This window comes from Aspergillus mulundensis (assembly GCF_003369625.1).
Source record: "Aspergillus mulundensis strain DSM 5745 chromosome Unknown scaffold_0, whole genome shotgun sequence".
Taxonomy (NCBI): domain Eukaryota; kingdom Fungi; phylum Ascomycota; class Eurotiomycetes; order Eurotiales; family Aspergillaceae; genus Aspergillus; species Aspergillus mulundensis.
Window position 1 is genome coordinate 4,093,225 of NW_020797888.1, and position 22,703 is coordinate 4,115,927.

At 51.9% G+C, this 22,703-nt stretch overlaps 4 protein-coding genes across 4 annotated transcripts; 1 reads left to right on the plus strand and 3 right to left on the minus strand.

Annotated features, from left to right (window-relative positions):
* Window positions 1–1,390: 1,390 nt before the first annotated feature.
* On the plus strand, window positions 1,391–7,989 carry acyA (adenylate cyclase acyA; the record flags this gene model as incomplete). The annotated part of the gene is made up of 4 exons (XM_026743100.1): window positions 1,391–1,557; window positions 1,661–2,384; window positions 2,431–7,683; window positions 7,735–7,989. 4 exons carry the CDS (start codon window positions 1,391–1,393, stop codon window positions 7,987–7,989), a joined length of 6,399 nt encoding a protein of 2,132 aa, XP_026608945.1.
* Window positions 7,990–8,586: 597 nt separating this feature from the next.
* Window positions 8,587–11,862, minus strand: DSM5745_01085 (putative NRPS-like enzyme; the record flags this gene model as incomplete). The annotated part of the gene is made up of 3 exons (XM_026743101.1): window positions 8,587–9,732; window positions 9,793–10,792; window positions 10,844–11,862. The coding sequence occupies 3 exons, from the start codon at window positions 11,860–11,862 to the stop codon at window positions 8,587–8,589; spliced, it is 3,165 nt and encodes a 1,054-aa protein (XP_026608946.1).
* Window positions 11,863–12,362: 500 nt separating this feature from the next.
* Window positions 12,363–14,822, minus strand: DSM5745_01086 (Zn(II)2Cys6 transcription factor; the record flags this gene model as incomplete). Its single annotated transcript, XM_026743102.1, has 4 exons — window positions 12,363–12,407; window positions 12,467–13,358; window positions 13,408–13,842; window positions 13,894–14,822. 4 exons carry the CDS (start codon window positions 14,820–14,822, stop codon window positions 12,363–12,365), a joined length of 2,301 nt encoding a protein of 766 aa, XP_026608947.1.
* Window positions 14,823–20,203: 5,381 nt separating this feature from the next.
* Window positions 20,204–22,439, minus strand: DSM5745_01087 (putative sister chromatid separation protein (Src1); the record flags this gene model as incomplete). Its single annotated transcript, XM_026743103.1, has 2 exons — window positions 20,204–20,810; window positions 20,947–22,439. The coding sequence occupies 2 exons, from the start codon at window positions 22,437–22,439 to the stop codon at window positions 20,204–20,206; spliced, it is 2,100 nt and encodes a 699-aa protein (XP_026608948.1).
* Window positions 22,440–22,703: the final 264 nt, after the last annotated feature.

A 22,703-nucleotide genomic window follows, 5' to 3' on the forward strand; every position in this document is an offset into this window, starting at 1 on the left:
CATTTTCATAGTCAGCAGGGCCGCTTAAGCACCTTTCGCTACACCAAGTGAAGCTCGACAGTGTATCCAGCTATCAGATCGCCTCTATCCTGAGCAAATCTAAATTGGCATTTAGCACTAGCAATGCTACTTCTGATCTAACGCCCAACATGGCGGATATTGAAGGAATAATTGGTAGACAACCTCGCCCTTTCTAAGAATGGTTCAGCGCGGCCTCAAATACTTCCGTTGTCTGTAAAAATGGATCTGATGCTCTTAATTATGCCACAACGACATCATTATGACCCGGCGAACATGCTGACGGCGTCACATTTACTTAGGAGCTAGCTATAGCAATTTGACGAGTTGCGAGCCGTCCAGTGTCTGTGACCGAACTATATATTTCTGGTAGATACCGTAAGCTCCCTGCCAGTGCCCAATGTAGCAAAGGTTCCTGCCCTCGGGTCTCACTTCACTAATCAGAGATCAAGAGTCACTAACTACCATGTAATTCTTTTGATTATACATAAAGCCAATACAGTTGGATTGAAAAGATGAATGACGCTTTCCGTTCAAAGCACAGACATTGCGCACGGGCCATCATCCTACCGGTAGCAATGATCTAAGGTGTATCGGTTGTTGCCCGAGTCAAGTCCAACGCCATTGATAGAGGCTGTGAGGATCTAGCTGTATAGCAAAGATGAGAAGAATAACATAGCAAGTTAATATAGATTTACGCTGGTCTTATAAGCAATCTGATGACGAGCTCAGTTGACATCAAACCTGGACAGCTGAATTGGGATTAGCGTGTCGGGAGGTCAGAGCCTCAACTTGGAACGATCTCAGCGGTCATCGCTTCTGCAGCTCCCCTCCCCATGCTCCCTCGCCCTTCCCCCCCACCACTCGACGCGCTTCGCTCTCGACTTGGTCCCTCGTCTGCTGAATTCCAGCCATTACATGACATGCGCCCATGGGGTCTCGCCTCGAAACGTGCGATGGCGTTTCCTGATCGTTCCCGCTTTTCCTCCAGGACCTGAAGCATTGCGGCCCCGACCATAAATCCGAGCCACATCGAAGCATCAACTTAGGGACTTTATCCTTCTGAATCTACGAGCCTTAGAACTTACGGACTATTTGATTACACTACCTCGCACGTTATCGCGCATCTCACCCCGCGGTCTATTTTAAACGTGTCCGCTGTCTCACTCTCCGACGTATCCAATCTCCCGCCATTCGCCGTCAAATCGTTACAATCTCATCATACCGGCTCCACCACCACATATCTGTCATCGCTTATCCGAGGAGTAAACCAATCGGCAGTTGTTGATGGTGTTCGCGGCGGCTGATTACTGGCCTTGTCTGAATGATCGTCAACCCGAGTTCGAGCCTTGAACCCGACTATCATCAAAGGATGGCTTTTCAAGGTGGGGAACCCCCTGAAGGGAGGCATAGCTCGGAGAGCTCTGGGAACAACAGTGGGTTATCGCAAGAAACCGTCAGGGATGGTCGCCGGTATGGCCGCATTGTGACTAGCGCTCGAAGCATCTCCCCGCATTCTAAAGATGATGATAACGATAGGTAAGAACTACCACCCTGCTGGATTAAGCAGACTGTCTCTAGCAATCTTGAATACTACAAGTGTGGGAGAACGGAGTTTCCTTTGGTAACTGACCATATGCAGGCTCGAACTCCCAAATCCGCGACCTCCCTCCCTGGGGGCCCCGAACGACCTATACACGTCCATGTTCTCCTGGGGGTCACCTGATGTTTCTCCGACGGACCTGCGCAAGCATCAAGGATTCGGCGGTCACCGGAAAGCCTTGGCTGTCCTTGGGAACGATGACCCGGGCCCTCCACCGATCAACAATCCCAGTCCGCATCTGAACACTAATTTCGGCGATTATTTCCAGCATGATCCGCAGGCGACTCTTTCATACTCCCCTAGATTGGGGTCCGCGGATGCCCACGGCACCTTTTTCCATGATTTCTCCGAACAAGAAGCCTCTCCAGCCACTGCTACTTTCCGCCCTGGGACAGGACGTACGTTCGCCGGCGACACTCCGGACTTGGATTATAATGGGGACGACCGGCGACCATCTGTTGCAAGTGCTACGACAGTGAGTAGTCAGGGGTCAAAATCCAGTGCAGGCGGGCTTTTCCGGAAGAAATTACAAGGCTTTTTTGGTGACGATCCAAATGCCGGTGATTCAAGGCATGACGACGGTCACCACAATTCAGGAGCCAAGCCGTCATCGATTGATTATATCAAAGCTCGCCAAAGAGCTGACTCCGAGGGTTCAAGACGCCCAACTGATGGGGCTCACGATGACGCCCAACAACCTGGCCGACCCCGAACTCCGCTTCCTTCGAGCGAGATAACCCCATGGGAGTACCAGAAATATAATGTAAGCCTACGAACCATGAGTCTATAAAACTACTGATTTACTTTAGGATATTCCGCAGCTGGGGGAAGCTCCCGTTCATGAAGCTCCTATAGCGCTAGATCGCCATCGATTTGGCTCACAGGGTGCATCTAATGCATCGAGGGATCCATCTCGCAGACATTTCAGCGGTCATCGACATTCTCGGAGCAAGGAAGAGAAGACAAACGCTGCTGGTGACCTCGCTGGATATCCTGATCGGCCCTCGACAGGTCGTGATGACTTCTCCGTTGGCCTACGCCCCTCCAGGGAAGGCAGCCTAGGCTATCGGCCCGCCGCTACCTCAGCTACCAATCTTGCTGGGCGCTCTGCTAGCCCCACCCCAAGTCTACAAAGCGTTTACAGTAAGGACCCAGGTCAAGGCTCTCCAGGGGCGCCGTCATCGAAGCGATCGTTCTTGGGGAAACTCCGCCGGCCCAACCTTAAGCATTTCCCAGGGTCGAAAGGGCCGACAGATGCCATTAGAGGCACGTCAAAGCTTGCGCGACGAGATGCCTCTCCTGGGCGAAGAGGGCGACAAGGTAGTTTGGAGGGTGGATCATCTCTCAAAATCGCCGAAAATGGAGATTATGAACGAAGAAAAGACGGCAAAGGCCTAGGTATTGCGACTGGTAAACTGCGAGGTCGCCGCGGGCACGAAACTCCAGCTGGAAAGGAGACGAACGCCCCGGAAGCGCCCGGTGTTTGGGCTCTGGACACGGATCTTACACATATGGAAGGCATTGTCCAGCCGACTTCGAACGACGCAAATAGGGTACATGAAGGCAATGCAGTACGCCCAGATGAAAAACGGATGGCAGACCAGCTTGGTGCCGGCAATTGGGATGCGCCCGAGAGCTGGCATGTCAAGCGGCAAAAGGACGAGATTTCGGCCAAGGTTCCCAAGGTGACCAGCGATGATGCCAAAACTATATCCGAACCTGATGGTGCCCCATACTTTATTCGCGTGTTTCGTATTGATGGAACGTTTGCCACACTTTCGAATGGGTTACAAGCTACCGTCGCCGATGTTCTTCTGTCGCTGGGAAAGAAGTCTTTTCTGACTGACCATCTGAACAACTATGAGATAGTTGTGCGGAAAAATGATACCTCTCGACAATTGGATCCCAATGAACAGCCAATCCTCATGCAGAAGCGATTGCTCGAACAAATCGGGTATACCGAGAAAGATAGGATAGAAGAGCTCGGCCGAGAGGACCACAGTTACATTCTCCGCTTTACTTTCTTGCCGACAAAACTCAGCGGTTATAGCAGTCTGGAAGGCGAGCCCGGCTTTAGCAAAACTCAAAAGTTCAGCCACGTGGATCTTCAAGGACGGAGTCTCGTCACAATTCCCATCGCTCTATACAAGAAAGCCTCCGAGATCATATCACTTAATCTCTCCAGAAACTTGGAGCTTGATGTGCCCAAAGACTTCATCCAGGGCTGCATAAATCTGCGCGAAATAAAGTATATTGGGAGCGAGGCTTTGCGTCTACCCCCCAGTTTCAGTCTTGCAAGCCGCTTGACGTATCTCGATGTCTCGAATAATTTCCTGGATCAGCTCGATCATGCGAACCTCGACAGATTACAAGGTCTTGTCAGTATCAAACTGGCCAACAACCGACTGACGGAGCTCCCGGACTATTTCGGAAACTTCAAGTCCCTGAGAAGCTTGAATATTTCTTCGAACAACTTCCAAGTGTTCCCCGCATTCCTTTGCAACCTGAAGAGTTTGGTTGATCTCGATATCAGTTTCAATAGCATCTCCGAGCTCCCCAATATCGGCAACTTGACCAGTCTCGAGCGTCTCTGGATGACAAACAACGGGTTCAGAGGCCCTTTTGGCGAATCAATCCAAGAACTTGTGAACTTGAAAGAGATAGATGCCCGGTTCAATGAGATCGCGAACATAGATAGCTTGTCACTTCTTCCCCGCTTGGAGCAATTGTTGATAGGTCACAATTCGGTCTCCAAGTTCAAAGGGTCGTTTCCCAAGCTGCGGAATTGGGTGTTGGATCATTGCCCTATAACGCAGTTCGACATCGATGCGCCTATGCCGACCTTGACATCGCTCAACATAGCTTCGGCAAAACTAGTCCAATTCCGGGACACACTGTTTGAAGCTTTGCCTAACCTGACGAAGCTCATCTTGGATAAGAACCATTTCATGTCCATGTCGCCTCACATTGGAAAGCTGCGGAAACTCGAGTATTTCAGCATGGCCAAGAACCCCCTCTCAACCCTTCCTTCAAGCATCGGATGCTTGACCGAGCTCAAGTACCTCAATCTGAGAGAGTGTAATCTGCGAAGGTTACCTCAAGAGATCTGGTATTGCTTGAAGTTGGAGACCCTCAATGTCTCATCGAACGTGCTCGATAGCTTCCCCAAACATGGTGGCCCCGCACCACAACTTCCGGGCGAGGCCACTGCTACCCCTAATCCTGCGTTAACCCCAGGGGGTTCGACCACGCCGAGCTTTGATGACCTTGGCACCGTGGAAGAGCAGGAAACTCGCCGCCCCAGCCAGACGTCCACCAACATTCCCAACAGTGGCAGTTCTCCTAGCGGCGGGAGCCATCGAAAACCGTCTGTTGCATCTTCTCTTAGCCAAGGGGGAAGGAAGGTCTCAACGGCTTCGAAATTGACAGAAGGGAGCCCATCATCTAGGAAGGATTCCAACTTCTCTCAGCATGTGGCCACGACATTTGGTGGCTCTCTACGGAACCTGTACCTGGCCGATAATCGTCTTGAAGACGATGTGTTCCGTGAACTTTCATTCATCCCCGAATTGCGGATAGTCAATCTATCGTACAACGTGCTGAATGAAATCCCTCCTGGGCTTCTCAAGCGCTGGCCTCTGCTTGTGGAGCTATACCTATCGGGCAATGAACTCACATCCCTCCCCTCAGATGACCTTGAAGAGGGGAGTAGCCTGAAGATTCTCAACCTAAATGCGAATCGATTCCAAGTTCTTCCGGCGGAGTTATGCAAAGTGAGCAAGCTTTCTATCCTCGATGTTGGAAGCAATTACTTGAAATACAACGTTTCGAATTGGCCTTACGACTGGAACTGGAACTGGAACCGGAACCTGAAGTATCTTAACTTCTCTGGAAACAAACGATTGGAGATTAAGCCAAACGTCTCGTCACTGGGATCCCAACCGCCGAGCGGGACAGATTTGACCGATTTTAACTCACTTACCCACCTTCGAGTACTTGGATTGATGGACGTTACGCTCACCACATCCACTATTCCAGAAGAGAATGAAGACCGTCGTGTGAGAACATCTGCTTCTTTGGCTGGCTCCCTTGCCTATGGTATGGCAGACTTTCTGGGCCGAAGCGAACATCTTTCTATTATAGACATGATCGTGCCTCGGATGAGGCAGGATAACGTGGAAACCGTTGTCGGAATGTTCGATGGGCAGCCTAGCTCTACTGGGGGCTCTAGGGTTGCCAAGTTCCTGCATGAGAATTTCCTGCACACTTTCTCTGCTGAGCTGAAGCGCCTCCGGCGGGACGAGGATGAGACACCACTGGATGCCTTCAGGAGGACATTCCTGACCCTCAACAGGAATATGGCATTTGCTTGCTACAAGTCCATGGATCAAGACGTTAGACAGTATCAAGAGGACTCGTCATCCGATCAGAAGAGGGTCCGTCTGAACAAGGAGGACCTATTATCTGGTGGCGTCGCGACTGTCCTGTACCTGAACAACATGGAGCTATATGCGGCCAACATTGGTGACGCTCAGGCTATACTTGTCAGGTCGGATGGCACCATGAGGTATTTGACGCAAAATCATGATCCAGCCGAAGCAGGAGAAAGGGCGAGGATTCGAGCAGCGGGCGGTTTCGTCTCCCGTAACGGGAGACTGAATGACTATCTCCCTGTCTCTCGGTCATTTGGATACTTCAATCTCATGCCCGCGGTGATCGCAGCACCACATACCGTGCATGTCAGCTTGACCGAGCAGGATGAAATGGTCATTTTGGCCTCAAAAGAGCTCTGGGACTACGTTACTCCAGACCTTGTTGTTGATGTTACAAGAGCCGAGCGAAGAGATCTGATGGTTGCCGCTCAAAAGATAAGAGATTTGGCACTGTCATTTGGGGCTACCAATAAGCTCATGGTTATGATTCTTGGAGTTGGGGACCTGAGGAAACGCGAGAGACGTCCACCACGCTTCCCTAGTCTGAACAGCTTCAGTCAGGTCGACGACTCGATCCTGCCTAGTCCTAAGCGCACTAAAAAGCCGCGCGATATGCCCGGAGATTCTAGATTGGCTCGCTTTGACTATGTTGACGCCCCGACTGGAGAATTAGCTATAATCTTCACGGATATCAAGCAGTCTACGGGTCTTTGGGAGACATGCCCCGACGCGATGCGCTCGGCTATCCAAATCCACAATGATATCCTCCGTCGTCAGTTGGGAATCATTGGTGGTTATGAAGTCAAGACTGAGGGTGACGCTTTTATGGTCGCGTTTTCGACAACCACGGCTGCTCTGCTCTGGTGTTTTAACTGTCAATACCAACTCCTTGAAGCTGAATGGCCGACGGAGATCCTTGACCAGCCCCAATGCCAAGTCCAGTACGATATGGAAAATAACATAATCTTCCGTGGTCTGTCAGTTCGAATGGGAATCCATTGGGGGGAGCCTGTCTGCGAAAAAGATCCTGTTACCAATCGAATGGACTACTTCGGACCAATGGTGAACCGCGCATCTCGAATCTCAGCAGTTGCTGATGGAGGGCAAATCTTTGTTTCGTCGGATTTCATGAGCGACATGCAACGTAACCTTGAGCTCTTTGCTGACAGTGAGCGCGCCGCCTCTACTGGTTCGGAAGAAAGCTATGCATTCGACTTGGGGGACAACATTCGGCGCGAACTCCAACAGCTCAATAGCCAGGGATTTGTGATTAAAGATCAGGGTGAGCGGAAGTTAAAGGGTCTTGAGAATCCGGAACCCCTGTACCTGATATACCCGCATGCCTTATCCGGGCGTTTGTCAACCCTGGATCAAATGTCGACCGGAGACGAAAACGCCCCTACCACAATCAGTGAACACTCGCAACTCCAGATCCAAACAGACCTTATCTGGCGATTATGGGAAGTTACGCTTCGACTGGAAAGGCTCTGTGGAGCCCTTGAGCACCCAGGCGACCCAAGGCTTATGGAACCAAACTCGGCACTGTTCAATATTATTAAGAAGCACGGCGGGGAGCTGGCAGATTCGAGCGTCGTCAGCTTGATCGAGCAGCAGGTCACGCGCATTGAGGTTTGTAACCGTCTTTCAATTGCTCGATATTGCGTTACTAACTACCAGCAGGTTACAATAAGCACCTTGACCCTGCGACACATGATGCGTCCTTTCAGGCGAGGCGACAGCCTCAACAACCACGCCGCGCCAATCGGAGACGTCCTGCAAGAGCTACAAACCCAGCTTGCCGAGTACAAAGCTCTCAAGGAGCAGGTCGCCGCCAGTGGTGCGGGCATCACTGGCGCCTCCCCGAGCTCCACGGCAACAGACCTCCACTACACCCCTGATTTCAACTCGAGCGCCTCCTCTTCATCTTTCACCTAGATACCCACCTTTCTGTCTCCACTTACTCCTACCTACCCATTTACGCTCTCACCCACCTACCTACCTAATCATGTTTTGTGTATACTGCAAGCATCTAGCCGGCTATCTACCGTCGTCATATTGGTATAAACTGTCTTTTTGTGTTTTTGGGGATCGCTGTTTCTTGCTCGTTTCATCTATGGGCGGGCGTCTTGGACTGTTCAGTTACATAGGGAGCAGATCCCAGGAGGGGCGCTTGATCTTTTTCTTGCTGTTTCTTTTTGCTTTTTGGTTGACAATAGCACTTTTATTTCATGGTGCATGAAGGTTGATTGGCTGTATATTTACATTGCTACAGCTAGAATATACTACATATATTCGGGTTTGGGCGCTTGATTCTGCTTCTGCAAGAAAGAATGTATTGTGAAGCTTGCTCGTACTTTCTGAATACCTAAGGTATAACTTATACCTACGGAGACTCTACTCAAACTCGGCTCTTATCAAGTGCTTGAAGTATATGTAAACTCTTGTATCATTGCTGCGTATATATGACCTCTTCCATCCTAGCACAACTAGCAAAAGACCCAATACGTACCAATTCCCATCCTCACCTACATTTCATGCCGACTTCCCTTTCCCTTTCCCCCAACCATCCACCCCACGAAAATACCCCATCATCTTGCCCACAATGTCCTGCTCCAGCCCCTTTGCGTCTCCAAACATCCTCGAAGCATTCGCCGTCTTGTCAGTCTCCCAACCAACAGCTCTCTTCGGCGTATCATTATCATACTTGCCCGCAAAGAAATCGACAAGCTTGATCGGCGGGTTAGCCACGGGATCCGGGTTCGACTCGCGCAGCCGCTTGATCCAGGCGCGAGGGCCCAGTTCCTCGAATTCGAGACCCACGGCACGCAGGGAGGGCAGGAGGTCCCTTGTCCAGTGGAAGGGATGCGGGGAGATGATATTGTATATGGGCTGCGTCTCTGCGTCTGCGTCTGCGCCGGCCTCTTTCTCAGACAGGGAGATATCGGCGATAACGCCCGCAACCGTATTAACGGGCAACCAGCGGTGGAACTCGTCGAGCTTCGGCAGCGCGCCGATCGTGTTTGCAGACTGGAGCATCAGCGGGATTGCCTCGGTGGTGTTCCAGATTCCGTTCTCTGTATCGCCGATCACCTGGCCGATGCGGAGGACGCGGGCGCGCAGGCCCGTTTGCTCCCATGCCTTGACGCAGAGGTTCTCGGCTACGAGCTTCGACTGCGCGTAGCCCATGTTCTGGGCGTGTTCGAGGCTTGAGGGGAGACTCTCGGGGATTGAGGCCTCGGGTGAGCGGACGACGGCGCTGATGGAGGAGCAGAAGTTGAGTGTTGCGGGTGCGGGCCGCTGCGTCTTGAGGCAGAGGTTTGCGAGGTGCTGGATGCCGGCGATGTTGTCTTTTTCGAAGCTGGAGAGGTGTAGATTGAAGTTTACTGACCACGCGCAGTGAATCACGTCTGTGAGCGAGGAGGCTAAGGTGTTGTAGGTCGTGGGATCGAGGCCCAGATCTGGTTGGGAGAGGTCGGAGGGGAGTGCTATGAGCTTGTTCTTTGCTGCGGTGGAGAGGGACTCGTAGACGCGCCTGGCGCGAAGAGACTCGAGAATCCGGCCGTAGGCGTCGAGGGGAGACCTGGCGCGGACGAAGCAGTATACTTTTTGCACGTCTGGAAGGGCGGATAGTTTGGCAACGACGTGGCAGCCCAGGGAGCCGGTGGCTCCAGTTACGATCTAGTAGTTAGTTAGCATGAATGACCATATGGTTGGCAGGCGGAGAGGCCAAGGACTTACGATATATCTCCCGCTTAGTCCATTAGGGCGAGGAACGTGCTGCTCAAAATCGCTGTACTTGGAGATCAAAGCCGCCATCTGTTCCTCGATCGAAGCAGTAGTCTCTGATGTCCCAGAACTGAGGGAGTAGAGGTAACGCGCTAAGGAGCTGATAGACGGGTGCTCAAAAGCAACGTTCAGTCCTAACTTGTGCCCTTTCGTGTCCAGCGACTTGATAAGCACGGACCGCAACTGGGTTGCTTGCAAAGAGTCCATCCCAAGGGAAAAGAAATCAGCGTCATCGGTGAAGTCGTCAGGATTTCTGCCGTGGACAATAGCAGGGAGTTCATTTCGCAGGAACGCCTTCAACTCATCTTCAGACAAGACCAGAGTTCCCGTCATCTCATCTTCAGCTTCGTACGATGCCTCAATCAAGTCGGCAAAATCTCGGTAGAATGCCTGGCGGATGACGGTTCCCTTGTCGGTACGAGCATAGGAAGTATCAGCAGCCAGAACACGGACCATGTTCTTAGATAGTTGGCCGTACGCTGGCAGTGTCTCGTGTGCCTCTTCAACTGCCGGCCAAATAGCTTCGATAATTTGCTCGTCTGTTAAAGATGCTGCTTCTGGCGCACGAATAACTGCGAGTCCGATGTTTGACTTGCCGATGCCAAAGACGAGTGCATCTGCGACGACGCTGAGCTGCCGCACTCGTCCTTCCAAATCTAGTGGGATCACTTTCTCGCCGTTTACTAAAGTGATTGTGTCGTCAAGTCGGGAGTAGTACTTGTAAGCTTCGATAACGGGGTGCTTGAGGAATAGATCTTTTGTAGCGTAGGCGCCATCTGGTCGGTTCGACATGACCTTTGAGGGCCAGCCGTCGAGAACAACGGACTCGTAGACGCCGGGGTAGCGCTCTTCCATCCGCAAGAACTTTTTCACAGCTTCAGAGGGACGGAGCCAGTCCCATCGTTTATCATCCCGCGATCGCATAGAGGTCATCAGTTGGCCTGTCTCGGTCCTAGGCGAAAAGTTAGACGAGGGGTTTGGCCACTTGTCGAAGAGTACTTACGATCCATAATGAGCGATGAGGTTGACCCCATTTTCAACTAGCAAATTTCCCAGAGAATCCGGACACGGAGATCCTCCAAACATGACAGCCTTGAGATTGGCAAGTGCCGCAATGCCCTCCTTGGATTCGGCAAGCAGCTTGAGCGCATACGGCACCCCATAGAAGATCTCAAAATTGTATGACCGCATAATATCAACCAGGTACTGGCTCGTGAGTGGAAGCTGGGGGTTGTACAAATGCAGGGTCTTGTTCGAGTAGATCGTCCGGAACAAGCAGCAGATCCCATGATTGTGGTACAAGGGCAAGGTGATGAAACCACGCATGTTCATATTCCCGGCATAGTTCTTAACGGCCGCTCGCTGCGTCTGAAAGATGGGCTTCGGTAGCCCGGTTGAGCCCGAACTATGGATTATCCATGCGAGATGTTTTGTTTCGGCTTCAGGATCCAGGTGGGAAAGGAGATTCGTATCGATGGGTTCACCCGGAATGGGATAATCATAGCTCTCTTCACCTGGAATATCGTGAACTTCCAATCCCGGAACTCGCTCGCTGACTTTCGCGGCAGTATCCTTAAGAGATCCATGGACGAAAATGTGCTGCGCGTTGGTCCTCTCGATCAAAGACACATGAGCCTCGACCGATATCCTGGTGGAAAGGAGTAAACCGGCATGGCCGAGCTTGGTCACAGCGAGAAGTAGAACGAGGTAGTTCAGGTCTGAAGGGCCCAACAGTGCAACGACAGTGGGCGACTCTGTTGAGGTTTTCCGAGGTGGGATCTTCTCTGCTAGGATCTTTGCGACTCGGTAGGCGAAGACATCGAGTTGTTGAAGAGGAAATTCCGAGTATTCTATGCCGGTACGAGGATAGTAGACGGCGGGTTGCGATGAACCGAGAGATGCACGGTGGCGGACAAGCTCGTCGACCGTTAGAGGCTCGGTTTGCGGCACTGGAGCGTCCTCCTTGTCGTGGGGGAGCTTGTCGATGTGAGTTGGTGCCTGGGGAAGAAGTGTAGACAACATTGTGGAAGTAGGAGTCGTTGAGGTTCCGGTTTCTCAACAGACAGCCTAGGGATCATCTTGGAGCGAGCAGCATGCTTAAATAGATAAAGCGAGATCAGAAATCCGGGGTCGGCTGGATCCGTCAACACAGAGACGACGACGGCGGGCTATGCTCGACGGCCGGCTATGTTCATCTGCCATTTCGGATAAGCATCGTGCTTCGGAGATTTATCCGATGCGGCGAACTCAAGACGCCATCCGAGGCAGATGATGATATTCCGCATTTCCAGGCGAAAGGAATCGATTGGAACCAATGCAAGCCAGAGTATGATATAAACCGCTGATCAACATTGAATATGGGTCTACAGAGCTAGTAGTTATGCCTTGTATCTGACAAAGCCATCAGAGCAAACTTTGAATCACTTCTCATCTAAGAATCCAAGCAAAGGGTATACTGGTAGATTATTTCAAAGGTATCTTGGTTAGCTATTCAAGGTCATCAACTCATACCGTGCTATAGCTCAGAAAGAAAATTGAGACGGGTCATTCGGCAGATTGGAAAATGCCTAGATATGTCAGTCAATAAGAAAACTCCGAAAGATAGAGGAGCAGGAAGGGTACTAACCCAAGTGTCCAATTGAGTCCACCATATAGACCCTTCGAGATTATCCAGAAACCCAACATCACCCATATCAAATGGTTCATCTACAAACGCTGATGAGGGGAAAGTGCCATCATAGCTAACAGGGTTCGAATTGAACGGAACAACATTGTTCATATCAGTCAAATCATTTGGCCTCTGATCGATCATTGACTCCTGGTCCCTGACAGACATGTCTCGCGGTTGTTCTGGGACGTTGGCGAGGGACCCATCCGCGAACTGAGAACCCAGCTGTTTGTGCACCTCCACCCTGGTTTCCTCCAAGATTATACCGTAACGCCGACTCGGACAGTTTCTGCGAGTGGCTTCGGCCAGGTGTTGCTGACATATCTCTGCAAGACTGAAGAGCGATCGTACACGGTTGTTATCCAACTCAGCGGGCCCCAAGGTTGACGACAGTCGGTGCTGCTGGATGGTGTAGATGTAAACCACGACAATTGCACAGAAGCATACATGGTGCGTAAACCAGAATGACTGGATCAGAGTGCCCTGTTTTGCAATGCTGTCCACTAGCTTCATCACGTCCTCGGCAGCCTCAAGGCACTTACTTACATGTGCCGTCACCGTCGGGTGGGGAGCTGCTGGCCGACGGCTGAGATCAGTGAAGTCATTCAGCAAAAATGACCGAGTAGCATGTATCATTGCATGGCAGTAGGCGAGCTGGAGGACTTGGCTTTGCCTGCATAATGGCGGGATAAGACTCGTCGGGCGAACACTATTAAACAGAGGTGGCGTGGTTTCTTTCCATTTCTCAAGCTCTGAAGTGATTCGAACTGCGGCTTCGAGCGGCGATTCCCGGATTATAGGATTGACTGTGTAGAATTGACGCGAAATTTCACCCAAAATGCGTCCAAGTCTGTACTATTAGCAGTGTTTGCGCAAACTATGAGCTTAGCAGGGCGAACCTAAAATGCAGGACGGATGCGATCATCATGGAATCCGCTGTGCCTAAACGCATAGCCGGGTCATCTTGAAGGATGTCCTCATCGCTGACCTCATCAGGTAGTTCCTGGTCAATATCTTCATCGTGCAATAACCGAGGCCGCCCAAAAATAACGTTGAGATATTTGTCTAAGGTATAAGCGCTCCACAGAATTCGTTTGCGAAGCTCCCTCTCCAAGTATGTGATACCTTTTTTGGAAAGTTTAGCGGCACACCGCCGATGCAAGCCAAGGGCTGTCACCAACTGCACTGCAGTGCCAAATATATACCAGCATTCATTGGCTCTTGAAGACGAGAGGAGGTAAAGACATTGGCCCAGTCGTGCTTGGACGGTCTCGAGACGCGGAGGCCCGAACTCCATCGAGAGCATATATTTTGATGCTGCATACCATCGTTCGCTGAGAAGAGTATATGAGTATATCGAACACAGGTCAAACCGGCATGCTTACCTTTCACGCGAACTTTCCGCCTGCTTTCCTTGGGTCTGCTCTTCGTGAAGAGTGCTTACAGCAAATATCATGAGAATTATCGCAGTCCGAGCCACCAAAGGCCCAGCGGGCAGGTTCGAGGGAGAAATATTGTGGCTATAAACTTGCTTAAGCCATTCTTCCACGCTTCCCCGGTGAAGAAAGCGGTATGTGACCATAGCGTAGTCGAAATACCTGCTCACCAACTCAAGGGCTTTATCGAACTTGGGTAAAATGAAGCCAGCATCGCGATAGTCCACATAGGGCTTATCGCCAAACATAAACACGGAAGTATTCTTCGGCCACGACTCGTTCCGCAGCTCATCAGGAACCGCGCTTGTTTCATCCTGGTGTAGCCGTCGCCAGACACGGTTCAGAAACGAGACTCCCGAAGCGGGTCCAAGGTAGTTTCCTTCGAAGTCAGTGGCCACTGGATCGGGGGAATTTCGCCGTGACACTTCCCCAGAGGCTTGCGATAACTGCGAGCGCGGAGTCCTTGCGGCTCTCGCAGCTTCCCTATTTGGCGGCGATATTCGCACACTAGGGCTCCGCGAGTCCGAGGCGTGCGATGCAGATCGGTTTCTCGAGTACCTCGCAGCCACTGATGCGGGTGCAGGGAGCGGATCTGGAGGCAGGCCCCGACTATACGCGGCGTTGTACTCACAGAGTAGCGACAGCCTAGTACATCGGCTGCACGGCAGCGTTCCTGTGCATCGAGTCTTCTTCTCTTTACAAGAGTCACAAGCCCTAGTGATCTTCTGCCGCGGCGCATTGGCTTTGCTCGCTGACGATTCCGATGCCGATGCCTTCCTCTTCCGCCCCAGACAGACTGGGTCTGCCCGAGGCGTACCATTATAGTCCACTCCAGGCGAGAGCTGGACACCCGCCTTCGCCACGAGGGCGCCAGCCATCGGACGCGGGGTAAGTTGGCCAAGATTTAGGTAGGCGATCTGTCACAGTCGCGTGGCTAGGAGGTTTATTTCCGCGCGGCTCCACGTTTTGCTGCAGTACTCCGTAAGGACAGTTGGAACAAGGAGTAAGCTAGTAGGCGGCAGGGCTGAAGGCAGGCTTGAGAAGCGAAGGAGAAAAATCCGAGGCTCGAACGGATTTTGAGTCATTCGCTAGCCTAGACGGACTCTGGGGCCAACGACTTGGACGTGCGGGGTTGGAATTGGAGGCCGGAGGCTTGGAGCCGGGATGGAATCCCCCGGTCCACCACCAGCAGACACTTAGATCGGGCCGACATAGTGGCATGGACATTGAATAATGAAACGACCGACATCTCCCGATTCGTGACTCGTGGGCTCTGAGCCTGGGGGTGTTGAGTCGGCAAAATCTGGATTGAGCGGGGAGAACGGCTCCCGGTGCTGACTCAGTCGGATGTTTGCCGGCCTGTGCCGGTAGTAGTAGTGTGACGTTAGCGGGATTGAAACTCACAAATCTTGTTTAGAGTGCAGTGCTACAGTGACGGCAATATATGGTTGACCATGCGTTGAGCGGGATGGTTCTTGACTCTCACAAAACGGAGTACCAACCGTAGCTCCATCTCATCTGAGAAATCAACCAAATGCCAATGACGTCTGGCAGGTACCATTCCTTACCCAACTTTATATCTACAAATTCCTATAGATACAAACCTGGGGTGCAAAACCTAGATTCATAACGGGAAACCTGAATTATGTAGGTACTCGACGAGGCAAAATGATGCAAGGAGATAGCTGAGATCACGCAAAATTGCAAGAGGCCACACAAAGGCAGAAACTAGAAGCTTGATGAATGATAAAGTATGTCGAGTCCCTCCTCTTCTGTCACCCTTCGTTCCTTCTCGAATCGGTATGCTCAATACTTCTTTCGCGATGCTTGCAATTTGGCTCGTTGACACCAAACAATAACGCCAATCGGCCCTTGCAAACTCGAAAGCTATTTTAGGACGGCACATGGAGCAGTTGTACCAGTCCTGAATCCACAGAGCTAGTGATACCCAAGGACGAGAGGTTCTTTGCCCCTTCAATCAAAAGTTCACGTAAGGTCCGGGTCTTCCCAACAGCCAGGAGTTGAATGTGGTCGCGTGGCCCACAAGGGGAGCCATTCTGTATCTAACGGGATTGCGTCGTCGATGTTGATGCTGCCATATAGTATCACCGCATCAAATGCCCGGCGCCTCTGCGCCCCGTCGGGGAACTATGAGGGTAGTAGTGCACAAACTGGGAGAGGTAGGCCTGGATCTCGTCGTCTGAACCGTGTCGGATAACTTTGACGATGTTGGTGAGTTCTGCGTCTTGGCAGCCTCGAATCGAGCTGAGGATGGAATTGACGTATGAACGGTAGTACTGTAACTGCCTCTGAGTCTCTTGGAGCTCTAGTTGGGTCCTTCGGAGACTCTCTTCGGTTTCTTTGGCTGCAATCTTGCGACGTCTGTCTGCCAGCTCATCGATGATACACTCCCGGTTGTGGAGCGCACATTCGGTGCATGGGCCGCCGGAATCATCGACAGTGCACTACCGACAAATGAAGTGTTAGTAGGTTTTTCCAAAACATTTGACTGGCAGAGCATCGCTCTCAGTAACTAGAGAGCAATGAGGGAAGAATGATCTCATCGTGAACAGAGTGAAAGAGCCGAGATACCTTTGTCCGACGCAGCTTGCATTCGCCACATGCGGTTGAGGCTCGCTTTGTTCGACCATCTTCCGGGCAGCGACTTGGTGGTCGACCGTCGGTATCAGGGCCTTTCGGGGCCAGTGGACGAAGATTGTTCCTGGATGAATGATCGACCATGGCTTACGACACCAAAAACACAGGGCTGGGGCTTGAGTGAAGGTAATAAGAAGACAGAGTTCCGGGAATGAAGAATGAAAGAGAACCTCAAGTCCAGAATTTATATCCCAGATGGCATATTCTCTAGAACACAGTACATCTAGCTCGATGTGACTGCAATCAACATTATCAGCCTGGAGGATACGACCTAGGGATAAAGTTGCAAGACAGACGGTGTGAGGTGCTACTGCGTGTGACCACCACACAAGAGAGATGATATGATGGAGAGAATAATAATGGAATTGGAGGGGCAGGAGCGAGTGGGTAAGCTGGAGGGGTCCGTGGCAGCAGCAGCACTCCGCTTCAAATGAGAACAGCCGGAACAAGCTTGCGGCACGCTCCCGACAATTATCAACAAGGATAAGTGATAACTACTAGGAGAAAATCAAAATCCAGAGCACTCAGAAAAGCTCCACAGGGGAGGAGAAGAAAATACGACTTCAGGCGTCAAAATTGGACGCGTTAGTGCTTGGAGCCCACGGACCATTATTCAACAAAGAGGTCCAGGCACAGTTAAGCGCGGCGCAGAGAGCAGCAGTGGCCTAGTGGCGTGAAAAGAAGCTATGCATCATAGTGCATGAGGACAGCCTGACAGACGTGGCGAGTGTCGCCGGACTTTTTGAGTGGGTGTCGGACCTGTCGGCTTCCCAAGGTTTAACTTTAACCGTTTGCTGGGTGGATTCTGAGCAGTAGTCGAGCGCCAGTGTCAAACGCTCATTACTGCCATTCGATCCTCTAGCGATTCTCGTTTGTATACTCCCTCCAGAGCAGACTGATATGCCTCCAGGCCCTGGGCTGAGTCCGGCATCTGGGATCGGATACACCCGTTGCAAAACGCGCTTGCTCAGTAGACATCATGCATACCACCTCCACCAACCACGGTGATTCGTAAGTCTTGACTCGTGAGACAATGACCCATCCATCCCCCAAATTATCATCGTCCGCTCACTGCCCACTCTCGGATCCTGACCATATCGCCCTGCAGGGATTGTTGTGATCCTTCGGTCCTGAGCATCTGGTTCGCGTTCGGCGGACCATCATCCCTCGAGCCACAGAATTTCCATTTCTCCGGCTCTCCTGCGCAGCCCTTGAAACATATTCCTTTTCCTTGGTGAATAATGAGCCGCCTCAAATCCCACTATTGCTCAGTGGGCACTGGGCGGCCCTCGCACAAGCTAACGTCTGCATTCCGCACGAATTCAATGCGACCTTCGCCCCGGAAAATACATCCGGGGGGCTTGCAGAATGTGACTCGCTTGCAGTGTGGCGGGAGATGGAGACGCCAGTGCCGCTTGGTTATCGCCGAGGACCATCGCTTCCCCATCCAGCCCACAGAGAAACACGAAGATTGAAGGTGAACGAACTAGGTCTTTATGCAGCGCAGCTCGAGTCTGACAACAGATTGCCAGCGAAAGGAAAGATGCATGATGACGGCATGCATGTTCAATCAGTATATCCTGAGGGTCGGAATTCGGGAATATCCCCCCCGAATATAGGCGCCCATGACGGCATCGTCGACTACTTTGGGGCTCTGGCCTCCAGCATATCGTCGTCCACAGGGGCGTAGTGGAGTTAAAGACTGATGCTCGACATGTTAGCGCGCACTGCTCCTGCCCAGCCAAGAATTACCTATCACGTGAAGGATCTTCTTCATGGGAGACCGGGATTAGTTCAGTAAAACCTGTCTATAGCGAAGTCGGATATAGCGAGAATTGCGTCATAACGAAAAAATTCCAAGCTGCTGGAACGTTATACACTACGAATATTGTTAAATCTCTATAATACGAACATCGATTAGAATTTGGGTTTGCCCACATAAAAGTCGCAATAGCCAGGATGCTACTAGGCCTTTTTTGTCCTAGTACCCGCCTTAACAGGCTTAGCCTTGCCTAGTAAGCCAAATCCAGCGTCCTTTTTGAGGGCTGTATTTTAACATAGGAGGGTCTATACATATGCATTATTTGCCTATTCGCCCGTTGTAACAAATTACAAAGTGCCATTATTTAAATCGTTATAGCCAGGCTTTACTGGTCGTCTCGTACTGTACATCGACTGAATAAGTACGAAATACGAAGCATTTTGGTCTGGTTGAACCATGACAATATAGCCAGGCACATAGCAAAAGCAAAAGAAAAGCATACCACAATGCCGATTTCCACATCAGGGCCCGCGCTTACAAGCTCCAAGTTTCCAAATTCCAGGGGGAAGGTTCAACGTTGCCGTGCCCACTGCAGTTGAAACTTGAAACGCTCGGAATGGGAGTAGATAGTCAAGAATAGAATCGATTCCCGAATGGAATCTCGATCGAACACTTAATCGAACCTGGCCGACGTACAGGAACGCCTGGAGAAGCAATTCCAAGCTCCTGATTGGAGTGTGGGTGGTGTGATGCGCACTTGCAGGGCCACTCGCCGTTGGGCCGTTACTGCTGGAGCTTCAAGCTAACACAAACCCCGAATTTTACCATCGCAGCCACTGGACACGCGATCCACCAATCCCACTCCCCGCTCCTCGAGTATCCCCTCTCTTAGGAAGTCCATGATAGGAGTTAGAAGCAGCTACGCCGAAAGCCAGTACAACCAGACTCGTGTCCGACGGATCTCAGGGCCTACGAGGCTACGAAGTTTGAACCACGTTACACACGAGGGCGTCCAGCCCTGGGAGTCTGGAAGATTCTTCCCAGGCCTCTGGCTGTTTCCACCGTCTTCCACGCGGAATCCAGAGCTAGCCCAGGTGTGACGGATTCTCCATGCTACGAGGGAAAGCCTGGCGGGGTCAGGGCGGACAAGAGACCCTCCCGTTGTGATAGGCGGGAAGCTCCTCCGTGTTTCCTAAAGGAGTAATTGCTAGGCACGAATTGGGCAGGGCTGTTGGTGCCGGAATATGTTGTATAACTGGGGGTTACTGCGTGGGCTGGGTAAGCCTGGTAGATGGTTGGTGTAGAGCTCTAGCTTGAGCTCTGGTGACCAGAACGACCTCGAATCCAACTTCGTTGATGATGGTGGGGGAAAGGGCGTGCTCATAGGACGAGTGCTCGCTAAACGGCTGCAGCCTGCAGGAGCTGACGTCTTGGTGCAGAATCGGTTGCCGACGGAGGGCCACGGATGGCTTTTTGGGGGCTGACGGGCACCCATATGCTTGGGATGGAAGGATGTGGCTGGCAGGTGCCCTTCACACAGGCTACAGAAAAACATGCAGATGGCCAGTGAGCGTTTCAGAAGCACGTAAAATGCGCTTCAAGAATGCGTGTAATTCGAAATAACCCTAAGCTGTGCGACAACCGACGCCACCCGAATTGCAACCATGTAGATACTTATCAAGAAACAAGAAATCAAGGGTGAAAGAATAATAGATACAATCTGAACCCCAAGCCCGCCAAATTCAAGAGCAGAACCAAGATAGGTTGACCAAGAAGATCGGATCAACAAAGCGAGACCGTCATGGTAGCATCACCGTAGAAGTGGGTAAGAGTAGACGATCAGTATATAGGCCTACCCTCGTCCCATTTGCGCACAGCTTTCTCCTGGCTTCCGACGGGCGGTGTATCCAAACCACTTGGAGAGCGGGTTTCTGAGCTCGTTACAGGTGAGAAGTGCACCCTTTCTGCGCTTCCCTCGATCTGCTTTCCAACGCCCCCAATACCTCCAATCCATTCCCATGTGCGGGCGACATCTCCACCACGGCCCTCACGGACAGAGGCCCGGACATTGGCATTGCCCTCAACGACGTTGCGTACACGCTTCCAAATTTCCTCGCGTCGGTTGCCTCGCAATTCCGATCGGAGCACATCATCACGGAGTTGTCCAATTGGAATATGGGGTTCATGGGCATGACCTCGCGCATGCAAAGCTGCCTGTGTTGCTAGGCGGTCCAGTGTTGTGGCGACCAACTCGGGGACACGAGCGAGGTCCGAACGGCGGGCAAGCACACGAGAGCGCGCATACGCCGCCGCAGCGATGCAGGAAACTAAAACTGAAAGAGGTAGTCGATACGCGAGGAGAGAGAGCCTGACGTAGCGGCGGGCGGCACAGGAGAGGGGGAGGCGGGCGACGGATGTGGATGTGAGGGTAAGGACAGACGATGATCTGTAATTGTGGTGTCGATTCTGTTAGTTCCAATACACAGGTCAGAAATCTGATTCTTGGATGCTGGCCATTACCGGGACGGGACGGGTAAGAGCCCAGGAAAATCCTCAAAGAATATGAATCATTGGCAACTTACGGGATAGTTTTGGCCACAACCTCCTCTTTCGCAATAATATCGCCGAGCGCTCCTTTCCACAAGTCGTCGAACTCCGCATCGGTCATCCCTTTCCGGCGTTTCTTCCCAACCTCTTCTTTGAGATCGCTTTCAGTAACATCCGGCCCTGCGGTTTCTTTGCTGCCCTCAGAGAGCTGTCCACATTCCCATTTTGCCCTTCGATCACGGAGAGCCTCCACAGCCTTGTCTGCGACAGCCTTCACACGGCGTGCCTTCTCACTGTCAGGTTCACAGGTCGGCGCAAGAGGAATCAGACCCCCGAGCGACAGCGGATGGGGGGTGAGAATGAAGTCGTGCTCGCATCGGACCTCAAAGTCTGGGTAACAGAATGCATGGGATGGACACGGCTCGCATTGCGGTTCCAGAACGTTGGCCCATTCCGGGACTTTAGTCTCCGCCAACGACCAAGTTGGTTTGCCGATGCCGCAGAATCCAATCTCCATCTTCTCTTTGCGCCACCAAGCACCGAAGCTTGTAAAAAGTGAAAGGATGATCAGCCAAGGAACGGCCCGAGCCACTGGTCCCGGCTTCTGTTGGCGTTTGCGAGGTGGCCTTGGAGGATACATCAAATCTGCCTGTTCTCGTTCCAGCGCCAGTTGTTCGTCTGGGGTAAATTCTTCGCCGATGTCGCTATCAATGTCGTGTGGTTCATAGGCTGCAAGTGACTGGTTCGCTTCATCCAAATCCTCATGCTTTACAGAGACTGGGGTTTCTGATTTACGCGGCCTCGTTTCCTTGGAGGGAGACTTCACCAAAGAAAACCGCGCGCTGCTTTGCCTCTTCCTTTCCGAGCTTATTCCTCCTGACCTCCTACCCTCCCATGACGCAGGGGAGCCGCTCTGGAAAGGGTTGTCGTCCGTAAATACGCTTTCGCGCTTAGGCTCTGTCTTGATCGCTGAAGGTGGAATCTCCGTCTGCGTGGGCGTCAAGTCACTTCGACGAGCTTTACTTGCAGTAGATGGACGCGGTGTAACAGCAGTAGAAGGCACAGGGGTCGCCAGGTGTTCGTCCGCCGGCTCCGGCTCAGATTTCTGTGACCGCCGTGACCGGGTAGTAGTTCTTCTAGACGATGGAGTGGCGGTAACACTAGCCTCCTCGGTGTCGGCTGTCGATGCGCGTGCACTGACTCTAGAACGGCCTCTTCGCCCAGCAGTAGACACTGACGATGGTGTTGGTGCGACGCGATCTCGCTCAAATTCGTGTTCGCTGACAACCGATGATTCGCGACTAGGCATATTTGTGATTCCTTCGCTGGTTCGTCTCACTCGCTCGCGCTCCCGGAGGAGTTTTCTCGCTTGAGGCAGGACCTCATCCTCGAGGATACGGATGAGCTGGGCCTTTTTGGCTGATGCTGGATATGGCACGTCGTGGCTGACGAGGATAGAGCGAAGACGGGGCACAGTCAGGGAGTTAAGGTCGAAGTCCGGAGACAAGTAATCGAGGTCGTCCGACATGGTGGAGGACACGATGACCTCAGCAAGGTCGAGCGCTTGAGTGTTGGATCGCAATGTTGCTTTGGGCGGAAGAAGATGAGATTAAATGAGCGAAAGCGAAAGCTAGCTGCAGCAGAATCTTCAGCAAATTTGATGCAGAGAGGATGCCCGAATTGGAGTGGCCGCCGTTATTCGTGGATCATGAAGATGCGACCGTATCCAGGGCAACAGGTAGAAGCGGGGTTTTGATTTCGGCAGCCACCACTCTTGTGGCACCAAAGTAGT